We start from the raw sequence: 18,543 nt of genomic DNA on the forward strand, positions 1-18,543 counted from the left end.
ACGTCGTTTCGGTTTTGCATCGTACATAAATCTCGGGTACTTATTCAAAAGGACGTATGTGATTTTACAAGCAAAGATTCAAATGTCGATTTGTCCAATCTGATGGCACTCCCACGCAAACCAATACACCACCAAAATGTAGCCGAAGGCTTCTCCTATAGGAGAAGCCTTCGGCTACCTGTTGGTGGCGTTGGTTTGCGTGAGAATGCCACCAGATTGGACAAATCGACGTTTGCATCTTTGTTTACAAAGTCACATACGTCCTTTTGAATAAGTACCCGAGATTTTGTGGCTATCAGATCGATTACTCCAACGCGTGCTTCAAGTTAGAACAATTTTTTTTCTGTGAAAATGATTTCTAATTCATCATCGAAAATTGATAAAAGTAAGGTCGCAACCGAAAAGGTAAGATTGTCTAACAGAAATGCCAGAGTGAACAATCTATTCATCTCCACAAACATCTTAAAATCAAAAAATATCTTACAGCCAAAGTGCGATAAAGCCAAGAGCAAAGAACGTCCATACAAACTGCGACACGTTCGGAGCTTTTCCCGCGATTACCAGCAGATGAGTCACATTCCGCTGTACTGCTATTTATGACGGTTACAGTGCAAAGATGACGACCGTTTCGCCAAACACATGACGAAACACGGGCGCATATTTGGTTTCATTCGTCAGGTTGATGACTACCTTCTGGAGGAACCGAGTTTCGCCGTGCGTTTATACTACCGTCCCGATTACGCCAGAACGTTGGTGTACGTGCGGAACGTGTCACCCCATTCGGTGTTGCGACTCAGCCGGGCCTACATCCACCTGGCAGACGGTCACATGAAGATGCTGATTGAAAGCGAGATGCGCCTTCCTTGGGGTACGGTTTCAAAGTTTTGCTTCGACAGTTGCCTGCTGTCGGAGCTGGATAGAAGCTACGGACTGATATTGGTTGGACTGGCGGACTCAAAGACAGAAATATTGGAACTTTACCACCTGCAAGTGACCGTGTTGAGTCATTTCGTGAAAGAGCAGCTAATTTTTGAAGAAACCAACGATTCATTGACTGCTGTTGAATCAGTATCCGGTACCGATGGAAAAAAAAAGATCATATACGAGAGGTGAGTTGTGTTACAAAATGTTCGAACTCAAATGATGCAATACAGTGCGTTTTACAGTTTTCAATGGTTCAACAAATATGTCGCAACAAATCACGAGCAGCTGTCTGCTGTGCGAAATATCGTGAATCGGACTTCGTTCCCTGCTCCGTACATATTATTTGGACCACCCGGTACTGAAAAAACTTCAACTATCGTAGAGGTAGTTTTACAAATTTAGAAACTACAACCCAAAGTCAACGTTCTCGTATCGGCAGCTTCAAATTTCGCCTGTGATGAATTCACCACGCGCCTGCTGGAATTCATTCCCGCCACCGATGTGTTCCTTTTCGTATCCTTCGTATCGATTTTGCTGATAACGGAACAACACCATCGTTTTCAAAGAGCAGTGGAGGTTTTGAGGAAGGTGGTGAGTATCGTCGCGGCCCCGACTACGAATATCCGGAAGGCGGTGCATCATACGAGGAAAATTCATCGTACGGCTATGGTGGAAGACCGTTCCGCGGCCGTGGTGGTTTCCGTGGCGGTTTTCATCGTGATGGCCCACCGCACCACGGGGACAATGATGAATGGCGTCGATCAGGAGTCGATGGCAAATATGATTCACGCCGTCGTTCGTGAACCAGGAATCGATAGATCTCGCTCCCGTTCACCGAGGCGACGCAGTCCGGCTGATTCTGATTCGTCTTCTTGTAGGAATGGCATGTTATCGAATGCAAGAACGTTACCAGAAGTGGCAAGGAAATCTACCACAGTCTGGCAAGGGGCGCTGATTTTGAACACTATTCCTCGTCAAGTTGCACCTAACGGACGGAGACCACGAAATAGTGGACAGCCTGATGAAGGACGAGGAAGGTAAACACCACCTTCGTATTACTCAGCGACTACGCCTCGAACAACCCAAGTTGGAAAATGTGCAGAAGCGCATATCGACGTCATCGTCGCACGCAATCTTCCTCGGCCTGCCGGGATCGACGTCATCGGTAGCATCGTCGGATGATGCCAGCGTTCAGACGCGTCCACTGCGTAATCTCGTGTCCTACCTGAAGCAGAAAGAAGCGGCCGGCGTTATATCCTTACTCAATAAAGAAACGGAAGCAACTGGTGTGCTCTACTCATTCCCGCCATGCGATTTTTCAGAATTGTTGAAACGAACATGTCACAACCTCACCGAGGAGGGACTGAAGGAAGACCATCTGGTAATCGTGGTGGTCCGAGGAGGAACAATCCTCTGAAGTGCCTTCTTTCTGGTATTGCAGCAACTAGTCCATATTGGCACAGCATACAACATGGCTGGTCTAAAATTTGTTTGTAAATCAAAAGTTTGTTCTTATGACAAAGTTTTGACTTTCTATTTATAAGTGGATATAGACACTTAATATATTTGTTACATTTGGCTTGAAGGCCTTCAATGTGATTTTTAAAAGTTAATTTTTGATCTAGCAGAAGTCCTAAATATTTAGAATTCTGATAGTTTACCTGCAGTGAGCGATCTGATAAATAATTTTGGATCAGTTTAATAGTTGGTTGGTTGTTTGCTCATTGTTTGTTGGTTGATTGATTGGTTATTTAGTTGATTGGTTGCTTGATTGGTTGGTTGGTTGATTGTTGGTTGGTAGAATGATTAATTGGTTGGTTGCTGCTTGATTTGTTAGTTGGTAGAACCCTTGAATGGTTGGTTGCTTCACAGTTGGTTGGTTGCTTGATTGGTTGGTTAGTTTATTGGTTGTTTGACTGGTTGATTGATTGGTTGGTCGGCTGGTTAGTTGATTAGTTGTTTTGTTGGTTGCTTGATTGATTGATTAGTTGGTTGGTTGCTTGATTATTGGTTGGTTGGTTGGTTGATTGGTAGCATGCTTGAATGGATGGTCGTCGTTTGATTGATTAGTAATTTGGTTTATGGGTTGCTGCTTGATTTGTTACGTTTGTAGAATGGTTGGTTGCTTAATTGGTTGATTCGCTGGTTGGTTGCTTGATTGCTTGGTTGATTGGTAGCTTGCATTAATTGTTGGTTGGTTGCTTGAATGGTTAGTCGGCTGGTTAGTTGATTAATTGTTTTGTTGGTTGCTTGGTTGATTGGTTAATAAGTTGATTGGTAGCTTGCTTGAATGGTTGGTTGTTTGATTAGTTAGTTGATTGATTCGTTGGCTTGATTTGTTTGTTGGAAGAATGGTTGATTGGTTGGTTTCTTTTTTGTTTATTGATTACTTGATTGGTTGGTAATTTGGTTGATTGGTTGCTTGAGTGATTGATTGATTGGTTGGTCGGCTCGTTAGTTCATATGTTGTTTTGTTGGTTGCTTGAATGGTTGATTAGTTGGTTGGTTGAATGATTGCTTGGTTGATTGGTAGCTTGCTTGAATGGTGGGTTGCTTGATTGCTTAGTTGATTGGTAGTTTGCTTGAATGGTTGGTTATTTGATTGATTGCTGCTTGATTTGTTAGATGGTAGAATAATTGATTGGTTAGTTGATTGCTTGCTTGATTGGTTTGTCGGCTGGTTAGTTGACATGTTGTTTTGTTGATTGCTTGGTTGGTTGATTAGTTGATTCGTTGCTTGATTGATTGGTAGCTTACTTGAATGGCTGATTGCTGGATTAGTTGGTTGGTTATTTGGTTGATGGGTTGCTTTAACCGTTTGATTGAATGGTTGGTCGGCTGGTTGGTTGATTAGTTGTTTTGTTGGTTTCTTGATTGGTTGATTAGTTGATTGATTGATTGATTAGTTGATTGGTTAGTTGTTGCTCGATTTGTTAGTAGGTAGAATTGTTGATTAGTTAGTTCTTTGGTAGTTGGTTGGTTGCTTAATTGGTTGTTTTTTTTGCTTCATTGTTTGTTGGTTGATTGATTGGTTATTTAGTTGATTGGTTGCTTGATTGGTTGGTTGGTTGATTGTTGGTTAGTAGAATGATTATTTGGTTGGTTGCTGCTTGATTTGTTAGTTGGTAGAACTGTTGAATGGTTGGTTGCTTCATAGTTGGTTGGTTGCTTGATTGGTTGGTTATTCGGTTGATTGGTTGTTTGACTGGTTGATTGATTGGTTGGTCGGCTGGTTAGTTGATTAGTTGTTTTGTTGGTTGCTTGAATGGCTGATTAGTTGGTTTGCTTGATTAGTTGATTGGTGGCTTGCTTGATTGGTTGGTTGCTGGAATCGTTGACTAGTTAATTATTCAGTTGATTGGTTGCTTGATTGGTTGATTGATTAGTTGATTGGTTGATTAGTTGGTTGGTTAATTATTGGTCGGTTGCTTGATGGGTTGATTAGTTGATTTGTTGATTGCTTGATTGGTAGATTAGTTGGTTGGTTGCCTGATTATTGGTTGGTTGCTTGATTTGTTAGTTGGTAGAATGATTGATTGATTGTTTGGTTGCTGCTTGATTTGTTAGTTGGTAGAATTGTTGAATGGTTTATAGTTGGTTGGTTGGTTGCTTGACTGGTTGATTGATTGTTGGTCGGCTGGTTAGTTGATTAGTTGTTTTGTTGGTTTCTTGGTTGATTGGTTAATAAGTTGATTGCTAGGTTGCTTGATTGGTTAGTTATTTGGTTGATGGGTTGGTTGGTTGCTGCTCGATTTTTTAGTTGGTAGAATGGTTGATTGGATGGTTGCTTCATTGTTGGTTGATTGATTGATTGGTTGGTAATTTGGTTGATTGGTTGCTTGACTGGTTGATTGTTTGGTTGCTTGATTGGCTGGCCGGCTGGTTAGCTGATATGTTGTTTTGTTCGTTGCTTCAATGGTTGCTTGGTTGGTTGATAAGTTGATTCGTTGCTTGATTGATTGGTAGCTTGCTTGAATGGCTGATTGCTGGATTAGCCAATCAAGCAACCAATCAACTAAATAACCAACCAAGCAACCAACAAACAATGAAGCAACTAACCAACCAATTAAGCAACCAGCCAACTTCAAGGAACCAACTAATCAACAGTTCTACCAACTAACAAATCAAGCATAACCAACCAATCAATCAATCAATCAATCAACTAATCAACCAATCAAGAAACCAAAAAAAAACAAATAATCAACCAATTGATAGTTGTTTTGTTGCTTGCTTGATTAGTTCGTAGGTTGGATAATTGATTGGTTGATTGGTAGATTGCTTGGTTGGTTGGTTGATTGATTGGTTGGTTATTTGGTTGATTGGTTGCTGCTTGATTTGTTAGTTGGTAGAATGGTTGATTGGTTGGTTGGTTGCTTGATTGTTGATTGGTTCTCAATCTTACCAACTAATCAGGTTATTTATTTATGTTGTTTAACATCAACAGACAACATGTGTCCCAATGATGTATACTAAACTAAAACTAAAGTACAGTTTGGAGGACAAAATACACACATACAATTAGAAATTGTCGAAATATAAAATATAAAAATAAAACATGTGATCTAAAGTTATTCAAGAATTCCCTCGTCGATTATTTGGTTGATTGGTTGCTTGACTGGTTGATTGATTAGTTGCTTGATTGGTTGGTCGGCTGGTTAGCTCATATGTTGTTTTGTTGGTTGCTTCAATGTTTGCTTGGTTGATGATTAGTTGGTTGCTTGATTGATTGGTTGATTGGTAGCTTGCCTGAATGGATGATTGCTGGATTAGTTGGTTGCTTAATTGGTTGGTTATTTGGTTGATTGTTTGCTTTACTGGTTGATTGAATGGTTGGTCGGCTGATTAGTTGTTTTGTCGGTTGTTTGAATGGTTGATTGGTTGGTTGCTTATTTGGTTGATTAGCTTGTTGGTTGATTGGTTGATTAGTTAGTTGGTTGATTGGTTGCTTTACTTGATTGATTGGTTGTGGTTATTTAGTTGATTGGTTGCTTGATTGGTTGGTCGCTTCGTTAATTGGTAAGTTGTTTAGTTGATTGGTTAATTAGTTGGTTGGTTGCTTGATTGGTTGGTTGGTTGGTTGGTTGCTTGCTTGCTTGGTTGATTGCTGCTTGATTTGTTAGTTGGTAGTATGGTTGATTGGTTGGTTGCTTAACAGGTTGATTGATTGGTTAGTAAGCTGGTTAGTTGATTAGTTGTTATGTTGGCTGCTTGGTTGATTGATTAATAAGTTGATTGCTAGATTGGTTGGTTAGTTGATTGGTTGGTTATTTAGTTGATTGGTTGTTTGATTGGTCATTGGTTGGTTGCTTGATTGGTTGATTAGCTGGTTGGTTGCTTAATTGCTTGGTTGATTGGTAGCTTGCTTGAATTGTTGGTTGCTTGATTGTTGGTTGTTTGATTTACTGGTTGATTGGTTAGTCGGCTGGTTAGTTGATTAGTTGTTTGGTTGGTTGCTTGGTTGATTGGTTAATAAGTTGATTGGTAGCTTGCTTGAATGGTTAGTTGATTGATTGGTTAGTTATTTGGTTGATGGGTTGGTTGGTTGCTGCTTGATTTGTTAGTTGGTATAATGGTTGATTGATTGGTTGCTTCATTGTTGGTTGATTGATTGATTGGTTGGTAATTTGGTTGCTTGGTTGATTGGCTCGTCGGCTGGTTAGTTGATATGTTGTTTTGTGGGTTGCTTGGTTGGTTGATTAGTTGAGTCGTTGCTTGATTGATTGGTAGCTTGCTTGAATGGCTGATTGCTGGATTATCCAATCAAGCAACCAATCAACCAAATAACCAACCAAGCAAACCAACAAAACAATGAAGCAACCAACCAACTATCAAGGAACCAACTAATCAACAGTTCTACCAACTAACAAATCAAGCAACAACCAACCAATCAATCAATCAACTAATCAACCAATCAAGAAACCAAAAAACAACTAATCTACCAATCAGCCGACCAACCATTCAATCAAACGGTAAAGCAACCCATCAACCAAATAACCAACCAATTAATTAAGCTACCAACCAACTAATCCAGCTATCAGCCATTCAAACAAGCTACCAATCAATCAAGCAACGAATCAACTAATCAACCAACCAAGCAACCATTGAAGCAACCAACAAAACAACATATCAACTAACCAGCCGACCAGCCAATCAACCAGTAAAGCAACCAATCAACCAAATTACCAAACAATCAATCAATCAACCAACCAATGAAGCAACCAACCAATCAATCATTCTACCAACTAACAAATCAAGCAGCAACCAACCAACCCTGTCCAGCAGATTTCCTGCAGCGCTACGACGTCGAAGTTGCGGGGATGTAATTCATCGTAGATTATCCTGTCGCAACCTGCGAAGCCTAGCGACTTGCAGTTCCATGTTCCAAGCTTCCAATCGTGATCCTTTATTCGTTGCCTAGGTCGTTGCCGATTGTATCGAGTCGTATTATCTTCTATGCCGTTCGTAATGGTTGTTTTTAAAGGCGGCTTATTGGGCCTGTGCAAACCTCCTGTCTCGTCGGAGGGCCGTCGTGTCATGGCTGTTTAGCGTCCCACCTAACACCAGGACTTGGGCTTGTGCGCTTTGAGCGGCACACGGTCGCTTTGGCGGAGCCTACTTGCGGATACATGCAGCTTTTTATAGAGGTTAAACAGGGCCTACTGTCAAACCCCACCACATCTTAGGCAGGCGCCACAACTCGCAGATGGCCTGGGGAGGGATCGTCAAGCCCTTGGACAAAGTCCCTGCAGCCCCCGACCAACCAACCCATCAACCAAATAACTAACCAATCAATCAACTAACCAATCAAGCAATCTAGCAATCAACTTATTAACCAATCAACCAAGCAACCAACCAATCAACCAGTCAACCAACCAACCAACAATGAAGTAACCAACCAACAATCAAGCAACCAACCAATCAACCATACTACCAACTAATAAATCAACCAATCAAGTAAGCTACCAATCCACCAAGCAATCAAACAACTAACCAACCAACCAACTAATCAACCACCAAGCAACCAACAAAACAACATGTCAACTATCCAGCCGACCAACCAATCAAGCAACCAATCAATCAACTAGTCAAGCAACCAGTCAACCAAATTAACAACCAATCAAGCAATCAACCAACCAATCAACCATTCTACCAACTAACAAATCAAGCATCAATCAATCAAATAGCTGCGGTGGACGACGGAGGTCCTTCGTAGCTTAGTAGGGAAAGCACCTGTCATGCGAACTGGGGTCGTGGGATCAAACCCCACCGAAGGGGCGGTTACCCCAGTCAAGCAACCAACCAACAATCAAGCAACCAACAATTCAAGCAAGCTACCAATCAACCAAGCAATCAAACAACCAACCAGCTAATCAACCAATCAAGCAACCAATCAACAAATAACCAACCAATCCAGCAATCAACTTATTAACCAATCAACCAAGCAGCCGACAAAACAACTAATCAACTAACTAGCCTACTAACCAATCAATCAACCTGTCAAGCAACCAACCAATCAACCATACTACCAACTAACAAATCAAGCAGCAATCAACCAAATAATCAACCAAGCAATCAAGCAACCAACCAACTATTCAAGCAACCAATCAACCAACCAACCAACTAATTAACCAATCAACTAAACAACTTATCAATTAACGAGACGACCAACCAATCAAGCAACCAATCAACTAAATAACCACAACCAATCAATCAAGTAAAGCAACCAATCAACCAAATAAGTAACCAATCATCAATCAATTAACTAATCCAGCAACCAACCAATCAAGCAAGCTACCAATCAAACAACTAACTAATCAACCAATCAACCAACAAGCTAATCAACCAAATAAGCAACCAACCAATCAACCATTCAAGCATCCAACAAAACAACTAATCAACTAACCAGCCGACCAACCAATCAATCAATCAGTCAAGCAACAAATCAACCAAATAACCTACCAATCAATCAATTAGGCAGCTAATTAACCAATTAAGCAAATAACAATTCAACCAACTAACAAATCAAGCAACCAACCAACCAGTCAACCAATCAAGCAACCAAATAACCAACCAATCAATCAGCTAACAAATCAAGCAACCAACAAGCTAATCAACCAAATAAGCAACCAACAAATCAACCATTCAAGCAAACAAAACAAATAATCAACTAGCCAGCCGACCAACCATTCAATCAACCAGTAAAGCAAACAATCAACTAATCCAGCAATCACCCATTCAGGCAAGCTACCAATCAACAAAACAATCAAGCAACCAACCAACCAAACAACCATTCTACCACCTAACAAATCAAGCAGCAACCAATCAACCGATCAACCAAATAACCAACCAATCAATCAACCAACCAATCAAGCAATCTACCAATCAACCAATCAATTATTCAACCAACGAACTAATCAAGCAAGCAACAAAACAGTCGAGTACGAGACATTGAATACGACCATACAGTTGTGGTCGAAATACGTATCTGCAAAGATATCAAAATAATTGGTGGAATTAAATGGAGAGTCCTAAACTCGTCTTAGACGGTTGAACAAAACAGTATCAACTAACCAGCCGACCAACCAATCAATCAACCAGTCAAGCAACCAATCAATCATATAACCTGATTGGTTGGTTGGATTGGCAACCAACCAATCAACCATTCTTCCAACTAACAAATCAAGCTGCAACCAACCAACCAAATAACCAACGAATCAAGCAACCAACCATTCAAGCAAGCTACCAAACAACTTATTAACTACCAAGCAACCAACAAAACAAATAATCAACTAACCAGCCGACTAACCAATCAATCAACCTGTCAAGCAACCAACCAATCAATCATACCATACTACCAACTAACAAATCAAGCAGCAGCCCAACCAAATAATCAACCAACCAATCAAGTAACCAACCAGTCAAACAAGCTACCAATCTACCAAGCAATCAAGCAACCAACCAACTAATCAACCAATCAAGCAACCAACCAACTAATTAACCAAGCAATCAACAAAACATCTTATCAACTATCCAGCCGACCAACTAATCAACCAATCAACTAAATAACCACAACCAATCAATCAACCAGTAAAGCATTCAACCATTAAAGCTAGCTACAAGCAAACAAGCAATCAACCAATCAAGCAACTTAGCCACTTAGTCGATTGATGTGTAACAATATGGATCTTCGGGCCTCTCAACAAAAGTTCGTTTTGAAGTGATCTTAAAATAGGTATGTATTCGTAATCATTACGGTAATTTATTACATATTACGGTAGTGTGGGCAGCAATGCGAGTCACCAAGTCATCCAAATGTATCTCCGTAAATATAATCAATGAAAAATGAAAAATTGAGCGCATCTGGCGAATATTGTTTTCATTAGCTGTTTCACTAATTTTCTGCTCTCGACGAGTTTCCGAATTTGGCGAGACAATATTCCCATTTTGCTTCTTTGGAGGATCTGAGCGCCGGCGTTCTCATAATCTTCTGCATCGGTAGTCGTAGTAAAGCAAATGTTGTATTCCTGAACCCCTTTATTGGTTCCAACACAAGGCCGTCGGAGTATGCCACCTTATTTTTAGGTTTGCGACGATCAACAGCTGCTTCCGGTTTCTATTTATTATCGAATGACTAGGTAAAACCGTAACTGCTTCCAGACATTGAACTGAAATTCCGTTCTTAGCAAACCATGAAACTTTTGTAACCAATACCTTCTTCTTCTTATTGGCATTACACCCCACACTGGGACAGAGCCGCCTCGCAGCTTAGTGTGCATTAAGCACTTCCACAGTTATTAGTGAGCAGTGTATACGCAGCCATTCCTAATAACATCACGGTTCCGATGTTTGCCTTCATAAGTTGATGTGGTACGAGCCATTTGGCATATTATTTGATTGCTGTAGAAGAAAAATGAAAATAAAGGAATTTAAAAATAAATACTTGAAAAAGTGATTGTATTTTAAAAAGATTTTCCCAGTAAATACGTAAAGTAGGAGGTAGCATATGTTCCAATCCCTATTCCGTCACTCACACTAAGCTTGTTTTCACATAATGCTTTAGAACCTTCCTACACAAAAAAAAATCGTTGGTAAAAATAAAAAAACGTTGGTAAAATTAAGAAAATTAGTTAGTGATTTTCAGTAGAAAGTATTACATTGTTAAATCTACAATTACAAAAATGTCACTTCGGTAAATACTTTCACAAGAACCTACCTTTCAAAACAACATTTTTCTCTCAAAGTTAAATGTGTATTTTACTTTCAAAATAACATTTATCTCTCGAATGTAAATGTGTTTTTTACATTAGAATCAATTGTGATGCTCTTAATATAACAAGTGCGCTTTCAAAACAACAATCAAACGCCAAAATATATTTTGAATATTTATTAAAAACTCATCATTTTTCCCAAGATTTTCTCTAGGATAGCGCACTGCAAAAACGATATCGCATCGCGGCTCAGCATATTTCCGTCCATTTCATACAAAATAATTGAATAAGTCTTGACTTCCATCAGCTATAGCGTATTCGGGTTCTTTGCATCCACTCCTGCCTCATCCACGACGTCCAGCATATATCTTCTTTCTCAACCACGAGCGTCGATTATGTTTCTTCTCCCGGAAAAGATAGTACTGAAACTCGCTCGCTTTACCTTTCGTATCATATTGCGGATGACCCAGCGTCTGAAGGAAGTCCAACACAATCTTTTTGACTTTACAACACCTGGGTTTTATCGGGGTTATACATCCTTTGATTCCCTTGATTTTGGCAATGTGAGGGGACAAGTGAGCGAGGGTGGTAGTTGACACAGGCATCGTCTGAAAAAAATTATCCGGGTTGGTAACTCAATAAATAATCACACGAGAAATGAAAACTTACTTTTACTCGTGACTCGGGCACTTTGACTTCTCCAGGATAGCACACTGCAAAACTGATATCGCGGCTCAGCGTATCTCCATCCATTACTTGCAAAATAATTGACTTGACTTTCATCAGCTAGCGTAATCGGGTTCTTCGCATCCACTCGTGCCTCACCCTCGACGTCCAGTATATGTCTTCTTTCTCAACCACGAGCGTCGATTATGTTTCTTCTCCCGGAAAACTCGCTCGCTTTACCTTTCGTATTATATTGTGGACCACCCAGCAACACCTGGGTTTTTCGGGGTTATACATCCCTTGATTCCTTTGATATTGGCAATGTGAGCGGGCAGGTGAGGGAGGGTGGTAGTTGACACAGGCATCGTCTGAAAAAAATATCCGGATTGGTAACTCAATAAAAAATCACACGAGAAATAAAAACTTACTTGGACTGACTCGGACACTTTGACTTTTGCCGGTAAAAGTCGGGGACTTTTGTGTATAATATTGGTTTCTTTTGTGAGCGAAGAACTCGCCTTCCAGGGACGTGCTGCCGGATGCGGACGAAGAGAGTGCTACTTGAGGTGGCGGTGCTGGTGTTATGGTGAGACGAGAATTCTTTGGCAGGATTGCCCGGATGCCACAACGTCATCGTCTTTTTTTCGGAAGTCGATCTACAAAAACGATACAAACTCACTCTTCCAATCACACTGTTCCGAAGATTTGCGCTTTTTAAACTTATTATTTAATTTTCAAATAAATACCTGTATCTATCTGATGAGGTGAGGAAGGAAGATAAACGTTCTCCTTTTTTTTCAATCTTTCACTGACAGATAGTCGATTGCTGCCAGTTGCATTAGGGCTCATTCACAAATTACATAACGCATCAAGGGGTGGGTGGGTACACAATATTGCCTTACAAAATGTTACGGTTAGTCTTGGGGGTGGGTGGGTTCGTTTAGTTCTGTTACGTGTAACATTCATGATAGTAAAATAATATTAAACATGAAATTTCTAATTAAATTCAAATTTGACAGTATTATTATGTTCTATGAAGGAAGTTAAGGAGAGTCCACTAAAAATAACAATTTATATTTTTTGTGAAATTTTAGTAAGACGTTATGCGTCACAGATGGTGGGTGGGTATAAAGGAAATGTTACAAACAAGTCACGGAGGGGTGGGTGGGGGTTTAAATCTGTGTTTTTTTGCGTTATGTAATTTGTGAATGAGCCCTTATTGCTAGAACTGAGGAAAAACTATCAAAACAATCAACTTTGCAGTTGATTTAAAAGTTTTAGCTCTTGAAAATACCAGAATTTTCATACTTTTAAAATAAGATTAAAAAAATGTTGGAATCCCAACTTTATTTTTCTCTGTGTACAGAAGTGTCTTTTTGTATGAATCTTTAAAATAGTTAGAAGCTACTTGATTGTTATTATGTTAGGAATGCCAATCGCATACTTTAGTAGTTAGAATTTGCTCAAAACTTACTTGTCTGTTGATTTTAGAACAGTGCTCCAGACAAAAATTACGCTTTGACACTGACTAATAAACAATGAAATATTAAACTAACCTGTCGGAATCCTTTGCACTCACCAACTTATCGAAAACAAGTCAAACATTTCCTGACCGTTCCATCGTCGTTGGCGTTACTAGTAGCTCCTTCTTTACCAGCTTGTTTTGCTTCTCGTGGATCTGAATCACTGCCTTCCAAGATAACATTGCGCATAATTACTCCCCCTTCCAGATTTATCCACTCGTTGTGCGATGTGTGCTGATTTGGAAGGCAAAATAAGGGTGCGATCCGCCAGCACTTTACAAGGTTTTCTCCGATGCATGCCTGAAAATGTGGTCACAATAAACAATAGCATATTTCAATCAAACTTACCTTACTCTATAGCTCCATATCCGTGAGAAGATTCAAACTTTTGCCATTCGTCGTAGAGACGCTAGCCTCGGCTCTAATCCAAAACAATTATTCCAGGAAACTCCACACAGCAGGTCCATAATATGATCTTCCGTGTCCGTGTCAAGCATCCCATGCATTGTCGATAACAGGTGATAACGAGTCTCTGTCGTAGCAGGGCAAAAAAGCAACACGCTCGTCAGGTCTGAAGGCGAAACAATGATTGAAAAGTTGACTATTTAATCTCAACAGCAGAAACGAAAACTGTGGTGGAATTTTAACATCGGAGATCAACATATTTGAATCTCGAGTTGGAGGTTTCTGGAAACTGGAAGCAATCAGCAAATCCCTTTCAACATATTACCTGTATTCCAGCCTATATCCGTAGGTTGTTCAAAATCGCGGCACTACATGTATCGTATAAAATATTTATTTGCCAATAATACTCTATATTTTATTTACGTCAAAAAAACTATCTGCCTCGGTGCGGTTTCAGATTGCCCGTATTTCATTCACTCTGATCGTAGCCAAAAACATATCAGAGGTAAACAAAAATGAAAATGACAACTGTTGTCAAACTGACGTGGTTCGAATTGAGGGGCTTCTCAATGGTCGAGTGATTGTAATAATTGTAATCCGTCACTCCCCAGGGGTATATAGTGGTGCCCGGAAAAATGGCCACCCCTCCGTCTATGTATTCGTCAATGTTAAGACTCCGGGATCAGTGCGACTCTTCTAGTGTTGTGGGCAACGCTATTGCGATAGGTCCGTATTGCAGTGGAGTGAAAATCGGCTGCAGTATCTGACCAAAATGTTTAATGAATTTTTATTCCAGAACAAAATGATTCGTCCCTATTTAGCCGATAAATTAAATTAATAAAGAATCGTACCCCAAAGACAACATATGATGGATTCAAGATAAGAACAATTAAATGTCTGGATCCACAATTATTCAAGATTAATCTACCCCTATGAAGTAATAAATTTAAGTTGGAAATAAAGAATAAAGAACATTATGAAATTATAACAATAATTATTTATTATAACTGTAGAAAATACATTGGGATAAAGCAAAGCAATGTCAAATTTTTGCCTCTGTATTGAAAACGTGTTTTCGGATTGTGTGGCATGATTTCAATTTCACAGCTCAACAATTAATTTCGGAAGTTCGAACTTTTCATTTTAGAAGTAGATAATGAGTGACTTTTAAATCGACAGTTAATTGATTTTCTATACTCTACTAGATAGTATCAATGGAACTTTTTATTGTGGGATAATACTGAGTTACTTGCTCTAGTCTTGCATCATATAGGTATTTAAAAGGTAATGACATGTTTTTAATAGCATTCCCCGTTGATTCTTGTTCGGGGGTAATGAGCTTCATTCAAATCAAAATCAAACTTTTAAATGTGTAATACTTTAAAAATTTCACGTTTGATGTCTTTATGTGAATCGATAACTCGATTCATATTGGAACAGAATGGAAAATGACAAACTGACAACAGCTAGCAGGTGGATGACATTTGGCGTGACAGATTGGTTTGACGTTAGAAGTTTTGCGGCAAATTACCGCTTGTCGTGTGCATTCATAGCCTGATTCAACGCCGAGTAACGCTGCGTCAACGCAGCTTGAAAAACCGCTACGTGGACATCGGCCCTAATGCGGCACCTCGAGCTGCTTCGAATCCTTACTTCCCTCCGCCATTCGCAGAATCTCCTCTTGCTCCGGTGTTTATGCTTGACCAAGACTTTTTCCTCCGTCGCCTTGCTTAGTTGAATTGTACGTCTGGGTAAATCGCTTCAGATACCCAGTATCCTTGAGTCGTGGTACATCGCAGACAATTTTGACCATGAATCATTTCCCTTGAGAATACAGCGCATTACCGTATAGAATTTTTTCTGGTTTTTGTCTCGGTTCTGCTCCAGTTCCAGTGCCGTCGATTTGAAGTAACATTTTAAGTCCTCTGACTCTCGCTCTACCCGATCAGGTTAGGTTTTGCCTGCGTCCGTTTAATCTATTCCGCCGCCCGCAGGCTTTTGCGGTGGCCTATGCCACATGTTGAACCTCTCCGTGTTGGTCATGGTCAGTGACGGGAAATGTCATATCGATGTCATGGGACTAATTTGTTAATAACTTTTTTCACAAGTAATTTACAATCGTATGTTTTATATAAACATAAAGCACTCAAAGGATACTAAAACTTTTTCTAATAGGTCATTGCTCTAAAACTGAAATTGGCGGCGTGAGAGCCGAATTAGTGTCAAATGACACAGACATGAATGATATCGATAAACTTACGTTTGAATATTTGAATATTATTCGCCAAACGCTGCAGAACCTTAATTTTATTTAACGAACATAAAGCCTCGCAGAAAAATGCCACTAAACTTTTCAGAGAAAACTTAATACAATTTTAAATTTTAAAGCACAAATCAGACATAGTATAAATTTTAATCTTTTATAGTATACTTTTTATACTATGCTATGTTTAAAGGCGACAAATCACAAAAATGATTAAAATTTAAACTGTTTTTGTTTATTCTTAATTCTGAGTGCACAGCAACGCAGTATGGATTTACTCTAATTTTAAAAAATCACATGATATAATTCAAAATAATACTTGCTTATACTCGAAAATTTAAACAATATAAACTCAATAAAATATGAACTGCAAGAAAACCATAAGTTTCGCTATTAGATCAGACTCTGATCTAATAGCGAAACTTATGGTTTTCTTTGCAGTTCATATTTTATTGAGTTTATATCAAGGACAGAAATCTTCGTTTTACTATCAGTTGCATCGATGCTCAGTAGGCAGCTTCGTCATAGATTCGTGTTTGTTTTGATCAGACGCTCGGCGATGCAGGCACGAACATCTCGCAGCATGCTGTCAAACTTCCATACCAAATTTACCGCCCGATCTTCAATAGCCGATTGATAATCGAGCGCAAAAAATGAATATCTACCGGGGCTGGAATGAATATTTTGAATTGCGGTTAATTTGCACCGATAAATGATGATTATTTTACTTTATATACTAAACAGATGCATATATTTCAGGAATCTGACTTCAAAATGTTGAATCCATGCACTGCAGTATGAAATGATATTCATATTTTGAGATTTCAAATTGAATATCAATGTGCCAAGCTGAAGATTCATTTTGACACCGCACAAAACAACGCTGACACCGAGAGTCGACGCTTGCTGCTGTTCGTGCACATACCGTCCTATTCATTCGCACATTCAAATTCGGGAAGGACTAGCAACTTGATTGTGTGTTGGATGTCAGCTGTTTGAGTGTAGTTGAACTGACTTTTTCTGTCCCTGGATCAGACCACAGATCAAACCATAACGGAAGTTTGCTGATTGATAAATATCAATATGACTATATTTTGGCGTAATTGGGTTTTTTAGGGGTATTGAGATTATTACATATCTGGAATCTATCATAATAACTGAGCCTAAATCCAAAATTTCATGAATTTTGGTGCACGGGAACTATTTTCAATCAATTTCGAAAAACCTAGGGATCCTATATTAAGAGATGTGCGAATACTTTTCCAGATGATTTAGCAACGCTGTTACTTTCGTAAACAAACGCTGCCAGCACTTGCCGCAGTGAAAAATGTTTAGGCTTGCACATGATTTTACATTCGAAGACACTTTTGATTATTTTATCTATCTTCTAGCAGTGCATTTTCGATAAAATTAAAGAGCAATACGAATGAATACGATATAAGGCATCAACTAGACTACTTTTATTTACGAAAGCAAAACAAATTGTTTATTCGTTAAAACTTTTCATAAAATCTATTTCACCAAAATCACAATACCTTCCGATCTGCAACAATAACAATGTTCATTTGGCTCAGATTCTGACAGCTCTCAATGCTCGATTGGCTCAAGATGGCCGCTTTCGCATATCTCTGAATGTAGAGCAGACCCCACACGACGGAAAAAGTTTGACAAACTCTTGATTATTGAAGAACAAGATTGATGGTGTGAGTGCGAACCCAAAATATTGAAGTAAATATTGAGGGAAATCAGAAAAGTTTGATATTCTTTTCAATATTTCCCCTCATCTCCCCCCGCAGTTTGCCCACAGGAGTCGATGACGGTTGAGTGTGTGCGTGTTTTGTGCGTTATACCGCTATTTGATTCATATTAGTTCAAGAAAAAATTGAGTTTTTCTTCAGCTACGGCCATGCCGGCAAATCAGTGAAAATATTGAAGAAAAGTTTGATGAAAAGTTTGACGAAAAAAGTATTGTCAATATATGCCTCGTGTAAGGTCTGCTTAATAATATCGCGTATTGAACACCCCTAACTAGATTTTACTCTGGGCCGAGCTGTCAACCTGTGAGCTAACTGCCAAGCAGTCAAATTTTCAAAAACTGTTATGGGCCAAACACAATTGATACGTTTGCGTGCGTTTTGACAGTTTTCCCATGGGAAAACTGTCAAAACGCACGCAAACGTATCAATTGTGTTTGGCCCATTAAAATGGATTTTCAACATCAAATATTGGGCCTATGAGATGAGTGTGAAAAAAATATGTTGTACATAGCTCAGAAAAATGTGTTCTATCGGATGAATAAAAAAAATCAACATGTTTTTCAAAATTAAAAAACCCAATTTACACAATCAAGTTTTATTCAATAATGAAAAATATTGTCAATATTTTACGGCCGTGTAAAGTCTACTGGTGATGCGAGCGACTGCGAGCCGCCCGCGAGTGGTGTCGGCAGGTACTAATAACCGGGACGTGATTGTCCCGAAGAACCGATTAAAAATTCATGCAACCCAGAAGAGCTGACGAGACCAGCACCGCCAGAGGCGCTAGTGTAGTTTAC

General features: G+C 39.4%; 1 protein-coding gene and 1 long non-coding RNA gene across 5 annotated transcripts; one reads left to right on the forward strand and one right to left on the reverse strand.

Moving 5' to 3' along the window:
- The first annotated feature begins 279 nt into the window (after nt 1–279).
- On the forward strand, nt 280–2,224 carry LOC134224269 (uncharacterized). The gene is made up of 4 exons (XM_062703602.1): nt 280–405; nt 487–1,109; nt 1,167–1,308; nt 1,364–2,224. Exons 2-4 carry the CDS (start codon nt 640–642, stop codon nt 1,460–1,462), a joined length of 711 nt encoding a protein of 236 aa, XP_062559586.1. The 5' UTR covers nt 280–405; nt 487–639; the 3' UTR covers nt 1,463–2,224.
- An 8,982-nt stretch (nt 2,225–11,206) lies between these two features.
- On the reverse strand, nt 11,207–14,388 carry LOC134224270 (uncharacterized). 4 transcript variants are annotated; one of them, XR_009982889.1, is made up of 6 exons: nt 14,052–14,388; nt 13,670–13,892; nt 12,545–13,621; nt 12,227–12,454; nt 11,802–12,166; nt 11,207–11,740 (listed from the first exon to the last, which is right to left on the reverse strand). It is a non-coding gene; the product is annotated as an uncharacterized LOC134224270 (long non-coding RNA). The 4 variants fall into 4 exon arrangements; XR_009982886.1 differs by having other exon boundaries at nt 11,211–11,740; nt 13,675–13,892; nt 14,052–14,387; XR_009982887.1 differs by having other exon boundaries at nt 11,226–11,740; nt 13,355–13,621; nt 13,675–13,892; nt 14,052–14,373.
- Between the last annotated feature and the right edge of the window lie 4,155 nt (nt 14,389–18,543).

The sequence above is a fragment of the Armigeres subalbatus genome, chromosome 3, assembly GCF_024139115.2.
Source record: "Armigeres subalbatus isolate Guangzhou_Male chromosome 3, GZ_Asu_2, whole genome shotgun sequence".
NCBI classification, from domain to species: Eukaryota; Metazoa; Arthropoda; class Insecta; order Diptera; family Culicidae; genus Armigeres; species Armigeres subalbatus.